At 51.8% G+C, this 17,031-nt stretch overlaps 1 protein-coding gene and 1 long non-coding RNA gene across 2 annotated transcripts; both read left to right on the top strand.

Annotated features, from left to right (window-relative positions):
- Positions 1–1,082: 1,082 nt before the first annotated feature.
- On the top strand, positions 1,083–2,254 carry LRRC3C (leucine rich repeat containing 3C). The gene has a single exon (XM_025279023.3). The coding sequence runs from the start codon at positions 1,106–1,108 to the stop codon at positions 1,868–1,870; it is 765 nt and encodes a 254-aa protein (XP_025134808.2). The 5' UTR covers positions 1,083–1,105; the 3' UTR covers positions 1,871–2,254.
- Positions 2,255–12,362: 10,108 nt separating this feature from the next.
- Positions 12,363–16,061, top strand: LOC102404801. The gene is made up of 3 exons (XR_003107792.2): positions 12,363–12,483; positions 14,086–14,203; positions 14,506–16,061. It is a non-coding gene; the product is annotated as an uncharacterized LOC102404801 (long non-coding RNA).
- The last annotated feature ends 970 nt before the right edge of the window (positions 16,062–17,031 follow it).

Here is a 17,031-nt window from a genome sequence, read left to right as displayed (position 1 = left end):
GATGCAGGCTGGCAATGTCAAGGCTTTGGAAAGGGAGCCTGAGGCAGGGAATGGAATTGGGGCCTGGCCTTCCCACGACAGGGCTCATCAGGGTCCAGGATCTACCCTCTCTGGGCATCGCCTGGCCAGACCAGGGCTCAGGTATCCGACACCTGGGGCCCGGAGTCACATGCCAGGAAACCCAACACTCCTGGGCCCCAGCCCCCAGCTTCCAGCAGCTACGGGAGCAGGGCTCCGGAGGAGGAAGTGGGTCTCCAGAGTCGCACCGCAGGGAGGCTACTTCCGGGAAGAGGGCAGCACAGGAGAAGGCTCTCCCAGCAACAGGGTGAGAGGCTGGGAAGACGAGGAGGGAGAGAACAGGGAGGAAGAGTGGGGCGGAGAGGACAGAGCTGGGATGGGCCGAGGGGTGGACGCTCCAGGAAAGGGGGTGAACGGGCACAGAAGTTGGGGGCCTGAGTCACTCAGCCTGGCTGGACACCATAAAGTCCTATTACTGATCCGTCCTCCTTGTCTCCTTCACACGAGTGCTCTCTGGTGCCTACCTGGCCCATCTGGCAGCCACCCAGGTCCTTTATTCCAGTGGAAGGAGAACAGTACATGAGCAGAAGCAGACGCTTAGGAGCCCCCAGACCCAGAATGACCAACAGAGCATCGGGCAGAAAGACTTCCTAGATTAGCCCTCCAGAATCAAAGAGAACTTAGAAGAGTCTCAGGCCCAGGGGACCGTCTACCCCAAGGGCCCAGTAAGGAGTCTTAGACTCCAAGGAAGCAAAAGAGCCACCCAGCCACCCACCCCTCTCTGAGAGGGAGAAGGAAATGGCAACCCACTCCAGTATTCTTGCCTGGAGAATCCCATGGACAGAGGAGCCTGGCAGGCTGCAGTCCATGGGGTCGCAGAAGTCGGATACGACTTAGCGGCTAAAGAGAGAGAGAGGCCTGAGGGAACTCCCAAAGGAGAGGTCCTAGCCCAAAGAGAATCCAGAGGCGGACTTCAGGAAGAGAACACTGGCCGCAGGGAACAGAATTCTCTCGACTCACTCTTCCTTTGTGGAACTTTTCCTTCTCCAGATTCTACTCCAGTCCAGGACTATGCCAATCTGTGGCCATGTTCCCACCAGCCAGTCATCTCCTGTCCCTGCTGCTGGTGATAGACGCAGGGGGGGCCGTGCCCAGCCCCCAGGGGGTTCCCCAGGGCTGCTATGCAGCAGAGGAAGCTGGGGAGCGGACCTTCCGCTGCAGCCAGGCGGGTCTGAGCGCCGTGCCCACCAGCATCCCCAACGACACCCGCAAACTCTACCTGGATGCCAACCGGCTGGTGTCGGTGCCAGCTGGTGCCTTCCAGCACCTGCCTGTCCTGGAGGAGCTGGATCTGTCCCATAACGTCCTTGCCCACCTCTCAGGGGCTGCTTTCCAGGGCCTGGCGGGCACACTGCGCCACCTCGACCTCTCTGCCAACCAGCTGGCCTCGGTGCCCGTGGAGGCTTTCATGGGGCTAAAGATCCAAGTGAACCTGTCTGCCAACCCGTGGCGCTGTGACTGTGCCCTCCAGGAGGTGCTCCGTCGGGTGAAGCTGGCCCCGGGCACCGGGACAGGCATCGTGTGTGGCCCAGGAGCCCGACCAGACCTCGTGGGGCAGGAGTTTCTGCCACTGGTCAGGGAGGAAGAGTTGTGTGGGACAGGGCGGGGCGGGGCCCGGCGCAGCACCGACGTGGCCCTGCTGGTCACCATGGGGGGCTGGCTGGTGCTGGTGGTGGCTTATCTGGCCCACTACGTGTGGCAGAACCGGGACGAGACCCGACGTCCCCTCAAGCGGGCCCCTGTGCTGCCTGTGCGCTCTGAGGACTCCTCCACCCTCAGCACAATGGTCTGACGACCAGGGACACTTCTCCGGGTCTGCACCCGGCTCCCCTCTCCATACCCTCTCCTCTCTTCTGATCCCCTCTGCCTCCTCTGCAGCCCCTTCCCATCCCCCAATTCCATCCCCTTCCTCCTCTGTCTCTCTGAAACACCTGATATCTCTCAGTCCACCAACACCATCTTCAGTGCCGGGGGGTTTGATCGCCTAGTTTTCGTACCTACTCTGCTGGTCTCTCATAAAAAGAGCGAGGGAGAGAGACTGTGTAACAGTTATTGTTATAGATTCACTGCATGGAAAAATATTTTCCAGAATTATGAATTAATTAACAGTCTAGAATTCTTTTTTTCATACTTATGAACTATATAATGAAGGACTGTGATGCATTTTGCATAGCACTCATTTCTTTAAAATTGCTACTTTCTAAAATTCTCTTGTTTTCACATTTTGTTGGGGAACCCAACAACTCTACTGAGAAACCCAACTCAGTAGAGTTTCACCCAAGAAATAGCAATAGTTGGACATTCCTGAATTTTTCCATATTGCTTTTTCCCTTGTTATATTTATACTTGATTTTGAAGGGCTGCTTATGCTTGTGTCACTGCAAGCAATCAGTACCCAGTCATTGCGTAACACATAATGATACTTATTGTACAACAAAGCCTGAGTTTCTACCAACTGTAAGCCCCTACAGTTGGGTGTCTCCCTCCTAATCCATTCATCTATACCATGGCCTTTTCTCTTCACACTCAGCAGGTTCATAAGGTTATTTGCCTTTAGTGATTTCACTTTCTTACAATATGAAATGATGACAGTTGATAAAAGGAGAGATTACATTTTTTTTTAATAATAAAGAACAGGAAAGCAAAGCTAAAAGAAACAGCAGCTCTAATTTATTTCTCTATGAGAGTCTCAGGTCTCCTAAAGTGTTTTCATGTTTTGGCTCTTCAAATCCAGCCTAAGCTAAAATGAAGAGGTATGGTAGATGCTGGTATTACACATATGCACAGTTCCCAAAGACCCCAGTAGGGTAAAGACCAAAAGGAAGCAAAACTAAAAGAAGATAAAACAGGAGAGCTAGGTTCGATCCCTGGTTTGGTAATATCCCCTGGAGAAGGGAATGGCAACCCACTCCAGTATTCTTGCCTGGAGAATCCCACGGACAGAGGAGAGCCTGGTGGGCTACAGTCCATGGGGTTGCAAAGAGTCAGACACGACTGAGCAACTTTCACTCACTCACTCACTGCTGATAAAGAATCTGCCTGAAATGCAGAAAACCTCGGTTCAATTCCTGGGTCGGGAAGATCCCCTGGAGAAGGGATAGGCTACCCACTTCAGTATTCTGGCCTGGAAAATTCCATGGACTGTACAGTCCATGGGGTCACCAAGAGTCGGACACGACTGAGCGACTTTCGCTTTCACTGGGCCTGGACTGTGCTAGACTCAGAGACCCAGAGCTTCCGAGTCCACAGTGATGCAGGAGTGACAGACCAGAGAACGGTGGCAAATGGTCTCGTGTGCCACCTCGGAGGTGGGAGCAGGCAGCTGTGGAGCGTGGCGGAGGTGGTCTCAAAGGCGGCACTGAGTGGATGTTTGAACTGACTCTTCAAGAATGAGGAGGGCTTTGCAGAAAGTGGAAGGTCCCCAGCTGAAAGGTGGCGGACCAGGGCAAAGAAGATACAAAACAACTTGGAATGTCTGGGCAGTGGCAAGACTTACCTGGGGGCTGGAGAAGAGGGTATATAGGAGGGTGAGGAGACAGAGGGACCCAGCTGGCAGTGAGGCCAGGAGGGACCTTGCAGGCTCCTCCTGTCTTCTCCCTCTGCCTCTGCTGAAAAGCTGCACCCGCCTCTCTCTCTCTCTCTTTCTCTCTCTCTCTCTCTCTCTCAGACCCAGGCTCCTCTCCCTCTACCCTCTACTGTGGATCCCCTGGCTTAGGGTCCTCTGCTTCCTGTTTCGGAGATTCCCTTGCTCTCTGCTCTCTCCTTTATACACAGAAGGGCTTCCTGAACCCTTTCCCTTGGGAGAAAAGTGGTTTCTGCTCCACCTGAACTGGGGATGGATCACTAGAGAGCTAGAGGGATGGGGAGGTTTCTGATCCCCACCACAGAACATCACTGGACAATTCAATAAAGTCCCTTTATTAATGTCCCTGATCTTTTTCTTATTTCACTGAACATGTGTGGCCCTGCACTGAGGAGTGGGAGGGTGTTTAGACCTTCACCTCCACCCCCAGCACTCCTTTGATGAGGGTGCTCCTGCTGAGCTGGTGCCAGCTCCTCTCTCCTCTCCTACCTCCCAGCTCCTGACACCAGAGTCCATCTGCCACGGATGCCAGGGCCTATGCATTAATGATGATGGAATGAAAGGATAGGTGATGGGAGGGGACAGGGAGGGAGAACAAGGAGGGAAGGAGGGCAAAGCCCAGACTAAGGGAGCACGGGAAGAGGAAGTCAGTACTCTCTTAGCAATCTGTCTCTTCTCTCAGCAGGAGTCTGGGTAGAGGGTAGGGAGAAACTAGATGTCCCCACAGTTAATTAAAGAATGCCTGGACAGAGTGGGAGGGGAGAAACGAAGCTGGTTGAAGGAAGGGGCCGTATGAGACATCCCCATCACAAAATAGGCTTTTCACGGGACCCAAAGGTGCCAACACACCCTGTCCCTTGTCCTTATGAGGATGATTCACCCATGTGGCCTCCGTGGAGGAAACAGCCACTTTGGGAAAGCTCCTGGGAGCCCCAATAAAAACTGAAGATAAGAAACACTGAACCAGGGTTCCACCTAACTTATGGCAGAGCCTGGGGCAGAATAGGAGGCCACTCAATGAACAGCAAAGAGGAAGCCATCACCTCCCTTCGTCCCTCTGACCCATCCTGACTTCCCTGTCTCCTTTCCAGTCCTGCCCAATCCTCTCTCAATCCCTGAGGCTCCCCACCACTCCAAGGTTGAGCTTCCTTACCTCCTCCCAGGAAACCTCCATTCGACTCACGTCACAAGAACCTGGGACAGGCCCCCATCTTCTTTACTCAGGAGACATGGCCTCCGTCTCCACTTCCAGAGATGCTCGGGGATGGGGGAAAGAACTTGAATGTGGGGAGTTTCAGGCTGTGGCTTTGACCATCCACCCCAGCCACATCCTGGCCTGGGCCTTAGGATCCTGCCCCATCCCTACCAAACCCTCCGTCAGTCCCTCCCCTACCACTCTCAGAATCTGCCCCCTCTCTGCTCACCCATCCCCTTCCGGAATCAGCTGGGACTCATCTCACTGGGTTCTGGGAAATACAGTGTGGAGACCTGTGGGAGTGGGAGGGTAGGGGACGGGTGGGGCCCCGGGTCCCAGTCATTGGTGCCTATTTCTGGAGGTTCATTCAAATCCCTGTTGTCCTGAGCAGCAGAGACAGCATCTTTAAGGTCTTCAGAGAGTGTGTTCCCCTACCCTGACCCCTAACTCCAGCTCTCAGAGATAAGCTCAGGATGGGAAAGGATCCAAGGAGGGAAGCCCAGATCAGAAGCGGTCCTGGAGCTCTGGATAGTAAACATCCTACCAGTTATCGCCATGGCTCCCCTCTGGCTCAAATTCCTTTCCCTCTGGAACTAGGACAGGAGGGAAGGGAGGACAACCGGGGCAGAAGACGGGGGGCAGGCTGGGGAGGTCACAGGGGTGGGGAGGTGGGGGGCTGCTGTGGCTCTCTTCCCCAGAGAGCGACCCCATCACCCAGGCCAGTTAGGGTCTCGGAGGCAGAACTTGGTGCAAGGGGAACATCAAATGCTGTAACTTTGGACTTCCCTGGTTGTCCAGTGGCTGAGTCTACGAGCTCCTAATGCAGGGGCCCTGGGTTCGATCCCTGGTTGAGGAACTAGATCCTGCATGCCACAACTAAGAGATTTCTCATGCTGCAACGAACTAAGACCCAGCGCAGCCAAAAAAGAACCTGCCTGCCAATGCAGGGGACATGGGTTTGATCCTTGGTCTGGGAAGATTCCATATCTTGTGGGGCAACTAAACCCACGCACCACAGCCACTGAGCCCATGTCCTAGAGCTGGTGGTCCACAACTAGAGAAGTCACTGCACTGAGAAGCCTGCACACAGCGACTGGAGAAAGCCCACACACAGCAGTGAAGACCCAGTGAAACCAAAAACTAATAAATAAATGAATAATTTTTTAAAACACTGTAGCTTCGACTGAACAAAGTTGGGCACCCACAGACTGCAAGAAACACCCGCTGGGACAACAGTCACTGAATCCCTAAGCCCTTTCCTCAGCACCTTGGCCTCTGGGTATCCTCTGAGCAGGCAGGAAGTGGTGGCACACCTGGTTTCACCCCCATCCTCACCTCTACCAGGGACCAGAGGTCATAGAGCCAGAGTTCCAAAATGCCACGGGGGCCCTGGCATGGCAGCCGGATTTTTGTTCCCTGCTTCTGGCCCTTCTGCCTGGTACAGAGATAAGGGAGACATGCTCTGTTGAAACCAAACTCTCCTCCAAGGGGTGCTGGAGCTAGGAATAAAACTGCCAGGTACTGAGAGATCCCAGCCACATGCCTAGTCCAGCTTTGATGCGAGAACCCAGGAAGGCAGGTCCTGGCTTGTCATCCACAATCAGCATCCTGGAGCCTGTGGGCGGTGGGTGGGGGTGGGAGCACAGGAGAGTCCCTCACTCAGCCTTTCCATCAGCAGCTTCTTCCTGCCTACAGAGCAAAACCTGGAGCGGCAGAGAAAGCAGACGCTACCCTCAGGGAGTCCCCATCTGAGGAGGAAAGCTATGACCCTAACTCTCAGGGAACCCCTAGGCTAATGGAAGAAATAGGGTCCTTTCTCTTTGCAGAGCTTAGATGCTGGTGAGGCCAAGACATCCCCCAGACGAAGCCCACACAACGCCTGGTTAGCTACCAAAGGAAGTGGAGAGAGAACAAACTGAGTTCACGGGAACTGAGGGAGACAGTTAAGAAGCAGCAGGTGGGGCACAGCCCCACCCTTCCTGTCCTGGTCTCCCGTGCAGACCTACCAAATGCAACCCTGAATGAGCAGCTGCTGCTGCTGCTAAGTCGCTCAGTCGTGTCCAACTCTTTGCAGCCCTATGGACCGTAGCCTGCCAAGTTCCTCTGTCCATGGGATTCTCCAGGCAAAAATACTGGAGTGGGTTGCCATGCCCTCCTCCAGGGGATCTTCCCTAACCAGGGATTAAACCCGCATCTCTTATGTCTCCTGCATTGGCAAACGTGTTTTTTACCACTAGCGCCAGCTGAGAAGCCAGGTGATGAGAGAGTGTCGGTATCAAAACCAGGAGGGAGAACCAGGCACCTTCTTCCAAGTCCCTCCCCCATTAGACTAAGGGGAGTTCCAACTTAGACACGGTTTCCCCTCATCTCTCTGAGGCTCTGTTATCAGCACCCTCAGCGTCCTGTGAGGAATGATTTCGCAAACCAGGAAGGCAGAAAATCACGCAGACAGTGCAAAGTATCTGAGCTGCCACAGACAATGCCACAAGTCCACTTGCTCATTTCATAAACATTTATTGATGCAGGTACAAAGAGAAGGGAGTCGTGGTGCCCATCCATGGGGACCTGACTATGTATCAGTGATGACAATTAGCATATCAGTTAGTGATGACAAGGGGGCTTCCCTTGTGGCTCAGCTGGTAAAGAATCCGCCTGCAATGTGGGATTCAATCCCTGGATTGGGAAGATCACCTTTAGAACAGAAAGGCTACCCACTCCAGTGTTCTGGCCTGGAGAATTCCATGGACTGTGTGGTCCGTGGGGTCGCAAAGAGTCGGATATGACTGAGCGACTTTCCCTTCCCTTGGTGATGACAGAGGCATGAACAGGGGTCATGAGAGCCCAGAAGGGACATCTAAAGCAAATACTCACTCTGGCTCAGGCACTTTGTTCACAGGAGCACTCACAGAGAACCCATTTATTTTGCCTATTTTTGAAAATCTTTTTTTACATAGAGTTCTAATAATATTGCAACTATGGCTTCCTGCATACAATAGGTTCCCGCATACAAACATTCCTATTTGAAATAGGAAAAAAGCTCATCACAGATAGAACAACAGCGGGGAAAATCAACAGCCTGACAGCAGGGAGAGACATTACTGAAGTATTATTTTTAATTAATTTATTTATGGCTGCACTGGGTCTTTGTTGCTTGCCTGGGCTCTGTCTATAATAAATAACGCAGAATGACTATTGGAAAATGCTCATTCTACCAGCGCTGTATCCTCATACCGTCCTCCCAAGGGACCAAGACCTGCCCTGGGGCTGTGCAGAGAGCCCAGTCGCTCCTGGAACAGCTCTTCAGGTGAGTGAAGATGCCTCTCCAGCACCTGAGTCAGAACATCATGATTCTTCTCTGCCCCCGTTTAATGTCCCATGGTCAACATCACACCGACGCACCTGCTTCAGTTCCCTGGAATCCAGTTCATCTCCTACCGGTCTCTACTCTCTTCTGCACTTATGACGATCACTATCTTCCTCTTTTAGAATGTTAAAAACAGCAACTCAAGTCCCCATACTAAAACTAACGTCAGAGGTCAGCCCTCAATTTTCATTCATTTTATTCTTTCATTTTAGGGGTTAAGGACCCCTATCATGCAAAGTCAAGCCATCAGGAAAGGTTCTCTCAAAGAATGTGTGGGGGAAATCACAGAGGCATAGTGTCTGTCTTGGAGAATCAAGAAAAGACTCTGAGATCAACAAAGCTGCAGTCGTAGGGCTCCCAGTGAATATCTCTGTCACAGGCAGCAACAAATGTCAAAATTCCCTCGACACCCAAAACCTCAGCATTAAGAATGATCTGGAAAACCTAAGAAGGGATGAATTTGCAATTTGCAGGCCAGCCAAAGAGTTTGGCACCAAGGGACATGCCCTTGCCCCAAGCAGTGCAGGCTATCAGAGCGGGCAGAGATCTTCATTTCATTAATAATTCTGCCCCGATGGGAGGGAAACTTTCTCAAATGCATCATCTGCTGCCTATCCCTGGGAGTGAACGCTCCAAGATTTAACCTTTTTTGCAAGTAACTCAAAGTCAAGGAGATTGATATTACACATTTTTGCCATTTTGAGGTGGGAAGAAGCTTTTGTCCACACAGGGCCATTTAGAAGACATTACATGTAAAGTATTGGAGAAGGAAATGGCTGGGTTTCCCTGGTAGCTCAGCTGGTAAAGAATCTGCCTGCAATGAAGGAGACGCCGGTTGGATCCCTGGGTTAGGAAGATCCCCTGGAGAAGGGAAAGGCTACCCACTCCAATATTCTGGCCTGCAGAATGCCATGGACTGTCTAGTTCATGGGGTCGCAAAGAGTTGGACATGACTGAGTGACTTTCACTTTCATTTTCTTTCTTCACATGTAAATTGGTGCAGTCACTATGGAGAACAGTACAGAGGTTCCTCAGAAAACTAAAAATAGAATTGCCATATGATTCGGCAATCCCATTCCTGGGCATATATCTGAAAAAAAAAAATGTAATTTGCACCCCAATGCTTATTGCAGCACTATTTACAATAAACAAGACATAGAAACTTCAACGTCCATCGACAGAAGAGTGGATAAAGAAGATGTGGTACATAGATGCAATGGAATACTACTCGGCCATAAAAAAGAACTAAATGAAATAATGCCATTTGCAGAAACATTGGTGGACCTAGAGATTATCATACTAAATAAAATCAGAAAGAAAAATAAATACCATATGATATCACTTATGCATGGAATCTAAAATATGACACAAATGAACTTATCTATGAAACAAAAACAGACTTAGAGACATAGAGATCAGACTTGTGGTTGCCAAGGAAGAGAAGGGTAGGGGAGAGATGGATTGGGAATTTGGGATTAGCAGATGCAAACTATTATATATAAAACAGATAAATAGCAAGGTCTTACTGTATAGTACAAGGACTATATTCAACATCCTGTAATAAATCATAATGGAAAAGGATATGAAAAAGAATATATATATACGCCTACACATATATATGTGTGTTATACATTGTATATGTATATATATATGAATCATTGATGTACACTAGAAGCTAACATAACATTGTAAATCAACTGTACTTCAATATATTTTTTTAAGAAAAGATGACACTACAGGGCCCTACTGCGTTGCTTTTTGAGTTCTTAAAAATACTTTCAGTAGGACTTCTTTATTGGTCCGGTGGTTAAGAATTCACCTGCCAATGCAAGGGACATGGGTTCCATGCCTGATTTGGGAAGATTACTCATGCCACAGAGCAACTAGCCCACGCACCACCACTGCTGAGCCTGCATGCTGTGACTGCTGAAGCCTGCAAACGCTAGAGCCCACGCTCCGCAACAAGAGAAGCCGCCACAGTGAGAAGCCCATGCACCACAGCCATCAATACACACAGCCCAGAAAAGGGTGGTGGGTTGTCCAAGGTCACATAGAGAGTGAGGTGTCCTGGTTCTTCCAGGACTAGAATCCACAGGCCTCCTGTCCCGGATGATACACACACTCCCTGCCCAGGGAATGGGTTGAGGGAAGGGTGGACCCAGGGGTGCCACTGAGAGAGCTGGACGTGGACAGGAAGAGAGCTCCACCCGCTCAGAGCCAGCTCCACTCCACCCAGCTCAAGAAGCTGAAGAAGCTTCAGGAGCATGGGGAGAACCTATCTGTACATGGTGACCGAGGCTGTGAGATGCTGAAGGGAGCCAGACAGGAGGGCTAGCTCCATCCCCCTCCTCACTGCTGCTGGGCATCTTTTATAATACCACATCTTTTATAATATGTATTTATTTGGCTGCATTGGATCTTAGTTGCAGCACATAGGCTCTAGAGTGCAGGGCTCAGTAGTTGCAGCGCTTGGGCTTTGTTGTTCTGCAGCAGGTAGGATCTTAGTTCCCCAACCAAGGATGCAACCGGAGTCACCTCCATTTCAAGGCAGATTCTTAACCACTGGGCCACCAGGAAGTTTCCCCTGCTCTTTTCTCCTCTTTTCTAAGGACTTTTCCATCTATTATCTCACAGGAATCCTGTGAGGTTAGGCTACATTGCTGCTGCAGTCCCCACTTCATGTGTTTAAGAAACTACCTGGGAAAAATCCAGTGGGTCACCAGCTTCTTGGTGGGGAATCTGTGAGCAAAACCCAGGCTTTGAGACGCCAACCGCCAACCGGTGCTTTCCCCTCACAGCTCCACCTCCTGCCAGAGTTCTCACCCCATCTGCCAGGTTCCCCTGTCTTCATTTCTCTCCCATGTTCCCCCCTGCACCACCTGCCCCTTGATGGCCTGTCTTTCCCCAGGGCTCTCTCGGTCCCATCACCACCCTCAGCGTGCCCCAAGCAGTAGTCATTAGGGGGAAGGGGGTGGGGGGTGTGCCAGGTGGAAGCTGGGTGAACACGAAGGAGAAGAGGGGAGGCATGCAGCCAGGGCTGGTCCCCCAGCCTCAGGGCTGAAATCTGGGAGGTGGAGGTCTTCCATTCCTCTTTAAATTCTGCTCCCCAAACTAACTGATGACCTTAGACCCCCTTCTCAGCCCCTTCCAACTCTTTCTGTGCAGCTCCCTAAAGCATACACCTCACACCACTCCTCCCCTCTCCGAGACCACACTATGTGGGTATATGTGGCGAGGAGAGTGGGACAGAGAAGATGGAGGCAGGGAGTCAGTGCCCCATTTCTGATCCCTACAGACATGTTCCTATTCAAGGACCAGAACCTGATGTTGTTCCCATCTGAAGGTGAGAGAAATTGAAGGACTTTTCTTCCCTCCCACCCCATAATATGATGGAGGCTTGGAAAAGGTGGGCAAAGTCTTAGAAGGCGAGAGGGACACAAAGACCCCCCTTTTCCAGCAAAGGAAAGAAACTGCTCAAGTGAGGACCTCATTCCCAGAGTCCCTTGGGGTGATGGTGGCTGGGATGCAGAGGGGTCCCGCAGATTTGACAGGATGTAGTGACGTCAGGAATCCCAGCCATGGGTTTCTTGGGCCTTTAAGTGCATCCTCTCCCTGCGCCCAGCCTCCACCACCACTGGGCCAGGCAGGATGAGGCTGGGTTGCACCTCGGGGCAGGAGGACGCTTCTACCCTTAGGGCTCTCAGTCCTTCTGCTTCTGTTGCAGTTGCCTGTAATGTCCTTTCCCCTGAGCAGGATCCTCAACACCCATCGAAAAATACTGTAAGGAGTTGAGCTCCTCCGTCACCCCACAAGAGGCCCTGATTTGATCCTCTTTCCCTGGGGAGGGCTTCTTGAGGGAGGACCAGAACACCAAACCCCACACTCAAGTGCCTGTGAGCGGCAGGCCTTTCGGGTGAAGTTTCATGGAAGTAGACACAGGGTAGGGTTCTGGTCACTGCTGTCCTGTACTCAAAGCTCTATCTGGGCCTGAGCCGTTCCCCGGAGGGCCCACGGGGTTTCGGGAGCCACAGGCTGAGGTGGAGGAGTTGCTGCTGGCGCCGCTGGGCCAGGTGCACAGGCTACCGGAGCCCTGGGCCTCGCGGGGGCGGGGCCGGGGCTCTCGGGGGCGGGGCCGGGGCTCTCGGGGACGGGGCCGAGGCGGAGTGGGCAGGATTGCGGGAGGCTGGGGGTGGGGCGCGGAGAAGGCGATGGCACCCCACTCCAGTACTCTTGCCGGGAAAACCCCATGGACGGAGGAGCCTGGTAGGCTGCAGACCATGGGGTCGCGAAGAGTCGGACACGACTGAGCGACTTCACTTTCACTTTTCACTTTCATGCATTGGAGAAGGAAATGGCAACCCACTCCAGTGTTCTTGCCTGGAGAATCCCAGGGATGGCGGAGCCTGGCGGGCTTCCGTCTGTGGGGTCGCACAGAGTCGGACACGACTGAAGCGACTTAGTAGTAGTAGTAGGGGATGGGGCGACACGGGAGTTCCGGAGCACGCTGCAGTGGTGACTGCAGGACGGCGGGGCTTAGAACGGCTGGGGGCCAGGTTTGGGTCTCTGAGGGCGGAGTTGGGGTGCTGGTGATGGCTAGACCTTCGGTGCTGAGGGCGGGGCCAGGTGGTGGGGGCGGGACAACGCAATGAGGGCGGGGCTTAACTCAGCTTGAGGCGGGTGTGGGCGGCCTGGGTTGGGGCTAGGGACGCAGGGGCCAGACGCAGGTCGGATTGGGCGGGACTGGCCTCCTCTGGGAGATCTCGGCAAGCACATCCAATTTAAGGGAGGCTTCTTTATGCAAAGGTGGAGATTAGACTCCTGCCCCGAGGGAGCCCTCACTCTCAGTGGGGAGACCTGTTTCTCCCTCACAGAACTCCCTGTCTCTCTTAACTACGGGAATATCTAGCTGACCAGTTCTCACCTCTCTACCATATGGATGAGGGGGGCCTGGATCTTAACAAGCCAGAAGTTCTGGGAGTCCGAGTGGCAGGCCCGGGGACTCAGTCCTCAAATGACTGTAGGAGACTTCTGGCAAACTCAGCCCCATACTGGCTGAATACATCCTCTCCCTGTGGAGGCTCTGGGCTGTAAGGGTCGGGAGTGGGAGTGGGGTGAGTTACTGATGTGGTTGACGGTCCTACGGGACTAGGCCCAGTGGTACCAAGATGGAGGACCTGAAGCATAATTTACGAGTCCCAGTGCAAAATGAGAAATATGTTAAAAATTTATTGGGTTATTATTTAAGATGACAACTGTTGTCCTTTTAGTCACTAAGTCGTATCCAACTCTTTGGGACTCCATGGACTGTAGCCCACCAGGCTCTTCTGTCCATGGGACTTCCCAGGCAAGAATACTGGAATAAGTTGCCATTTCCTTCTCCAGGGGATCTCCCCAGCTCAGGGATCAAAGCCATGTTTCCTGCATTGGCAGGCAGATTCTTTACCGTGGAGCCAACAGGGAAGCCCTAACTTAACAACAGCAGAGTTTAACTAAGCATGGGACCCGTGCACAGCTTGCATGCCCATCAAGCCAGCTGTGGTACCAAGCAACAAAGCAGAATGACTCAGGGTCCAAGCTCCAGTTGTCCCCTCCAAAGAAAAATAAGAGGTGCACGTCTTCCTACCCCACCCCAACTCCCACTCATTTTTCCCAATGGAGAGGGGAATATATTCTTTTAAGAATCTCCTCTTATCCTCTCCTGGAGGGGAGTGAATCTGCGGCACCCCCAACAAACAAACACACACATCACACACACACACATGCAAGCCCCAACTCCCAGAGCTGCCTTACAATCCCCTGCCCACCAGAGAGGGAGAGAGCATGCCCCTGTCCCTCATGCCATCACCACTCCTGTACCCTCTGCAGAGCTGAACCAAGAGCAGCAGCAGCTGCTGGCCATGTCCATGGCAAAAGTCTTCCTTCAACAGGCAGAGTTGGTGAGGATCTGAGGATTGCACAGTGGATGTCAGGGATGACAACAAAGGTAAACTTGAACACTAGAAAGGATGTGGGAGCACCCAGTTCCTCCCCCTCTCTCAGGATGAGCACTCTGGACCAGAGAGCAGAGGGTACTTCTCCCAGGCCACACAGCAGGCCCTTGGCAGAGCTCTCTACAGATCGCAGATCCCTAGATTCTTAACACATGCCCATTTCTTCTCACAAAGGGGTAGAAGGGGTCAAGGAAGGGGCAGGGACTGAAATTTAAAATTTTACTGCAGACTATCTCTGAAGTTGGTAGGTCCCCAGATGCAAAGCACCCTGTGATGTTTATTCTCTACCATGCAGGTGGTGACCATGCTGGAACAAATTCTTCCAGTAGGAGGCAGTGCTCTTCTGTCTTCACTTCAAGCTGCCCAGGGGCTTTTAGGGTGAGGAGCTGAAGGTCACCCAGCCCTGGTTGAACTCTGCAACCTTGACATACAAAGGGATGGACCCCACCCCACTATACCCAGGAGCCCAGGGCCTCGTCACCGCTCTGTGTCTTCCGTGCCATCCTTGCTATCTTTCAGGTGTGGCCAACAACACCTGGCTTTTCCCAGTTGGAACAGGGGAAAACAGAGTAGGGCTTGGCACAGATCTGAGGAAGCTGGAGAAATGGAGAGGAGCTTCGTCTCCAAGTTTTCCTGGAGGCAGAGTTTCAAAGGCTCCACCTGGGACTCAGTCTCTTTAACCAGGCTCTGGAGACTCTGTCCCGTCTGGAGAGCCTTGGAATCACAACTGAGGAGGAAAGTTTCTCTTTCATCAGCCAAGGAATGGATGGAGTTCCAGCCCTTGATGCAGCTGCATCTTCAGCCTGACAGTTAGGGAACCTGGCAGCAGAGGGCTGGGGGCAGCGAGGGCTGCGAGGGCACCTTAAAGTTGGACATTGAGTTTGATGCGTTTCTTCAGTTCTTCAGCATAACTTTGATTTGAGTAAGTATCACAGGCCATTGACCAATGTCTGCTCAGCCAGAATTTGGGAGATGTTTTGGGCTCCAAAGCTGATTTGGGAATTTGGGAAGAAAACTTAAAGGTTTTTAAGGGATAAGAAAAGAGTCTGGGGTTTTATTTCATTCATCTCACAATCTGAAATCTGCACCCCAAAACTTCCAACCTCCCAGGAGAAATATAAAACACGATGCCTTAGGGGCACATTTTTTTCTGTTCCTCCATCACTCTGGCCTGCCTTCATCCCTAGCTAGTCCACCTCCTTTTACTCAGCAAAGGTCTAGAAGCATGTCTGGGCAGGGGGTCACTTCCCCTAAATGCTCCAGCCTTCCCAAATCCTCCTCCTTTTGCCTTCAATTTGGAGAAGGGGGTAGCAGAGGATAAGATGGTTAGATAGCATCACAGACTTAATGGATATCAATTTGAGCAGACTCTGGGAATAATGGAGGACAGAGGATCCTGGCAAGCTATACAATACATGGGCTCTGGCCTACATATGTGTGCTAAGTGGCTTCAGTCATGTGCAACTCTTTGCAACCCTATGGACTGTAGCTCACCAGGCTCCTCTGTCCATGGAATTCTCCACGCAAGAATACTGTAGTGGGTTGCCATTTCTTCCTCCAGGGGATCTTCCCAGGAACCTGTGTCTCATATCTCCTGCATTGGCAGATATATTCTTTATCACTAGCGCCACCTGGGAAGTCATCTGGTCTACCTACACATTGCATAAATGAAGAAAGTGGATAAGGAAGTAATGCCCTGTCCCAATGTCTGTATCTGTCTGCAGGGTTTGCAGTGCACTCTGTGGCTCAGGTTTTCAGAGAACAGGTGGCTGGGGCTTCCTCCCCTAAGTGGATTCCCTTTCCTGATCCCCTTGGCTGATCCTCCATCTCCTAGCAGAAACACACAAATCACAAGCGTGGCGCAAAGCTCAGGGGTGATTATCACCCATTACCTTCCCTAATTTACCACCAGAGGGAGATAGAGAGCAAAGCCTGTTTCTTGCATCAGCACAGCTGCCCCACCCTGGCTCCTGTTTCAACAAATCTCTGTTAATTGACCTAAAGCGTTCTTACACATTAGTACAGTTTAAGTTTCCTCCAGGACAATTGTGTCCCAGATTCCCCTGAACATAAACAAGGACTCTAAGGAAAAGAAGTCTCTGAACCCTAAAGGGATTCTGTGTGTGTGTGTTGTACTTTTTGCAGCTCATGCTCCACCAGGCTTCTCTGTCCATGGAATTTTCCAGGCAAAAATACTGGAGTAGATTGCCATTTCCTTCTGCAGGAGATCTTCCTGACCCAGGGATGGAACCCAGGTCTCTTGCGTCACATCTCCTGCATTGGCAGGCTGATTCCTTACCACTGCGCCACCTGAGAAGCCCCAGAGGAATTCTGTGGTCTCTTCCTAATGCTTTTACCAGAGGTTTTCTTGAGGAACTGGTAGTGATGGGGGCGGGGTAGAGGGGGAGGTTGACAGAAAGACAGGATACCTGGGGTGGATGAGAGGAGCAGCACGGGGACGAGCTGACAGAGATGTTTTTATGCCAAAAGCACAAGACATTCAACCGGTTAGCCTCACAAACCCTTATTTCTTCTCTGTGCCTTGAACCCTCAAAGACTCCTGCTTGCAACACCATCAGGCAGTGTGGGGAATGGAGCAATAGGATGGAGGTCGGTGGGAGCAAGCCTGGTAGAGTTCAGAATGAAAGAAGGATGGCATGAGAAATAAAGGAGCAATACTGCTAGGCCCGAGGAGAGAAAGCTGGCTAGATGGATTTTGGGGGTCCTCAGGAAGAGCAGATACAGGTGTGACTTTTTTTTTTTTTTTTGGCCACGCTGCACAGCATGTGGGATCTTAGTTCCCCAACCAGGAATTGAACCT

This window comes from Bubalus bubalis, chromosome 3 (genome assembly GCF_019923935.1).
Source record: "Bubalus bubalis isolate 160015118507 breed Murrah chromosome 3, NDDB_SH_1, whole genome shotgun sequence".
Lineage (NCBI taxonomy): Eukaryota > Metazoa > Chordata > Mammalia > Artiodactyla > Bovidae > Bubalus > Bubalus bubalis.
The sequence above is the reverse complement of the archived record's forward strand: the minus strand, read 5'-3'. Positions and strand labels throughout refer to the sequence as shown.

Coding starts and splice junctions, on each gene's coding strand:
- LRRC3C (XM_025279023.3), top strand. CDS start 1,106: ATGTTCCCACCAGCCAGTCATCTCCTGTCCCTGCTGCTGGTGATAGAC.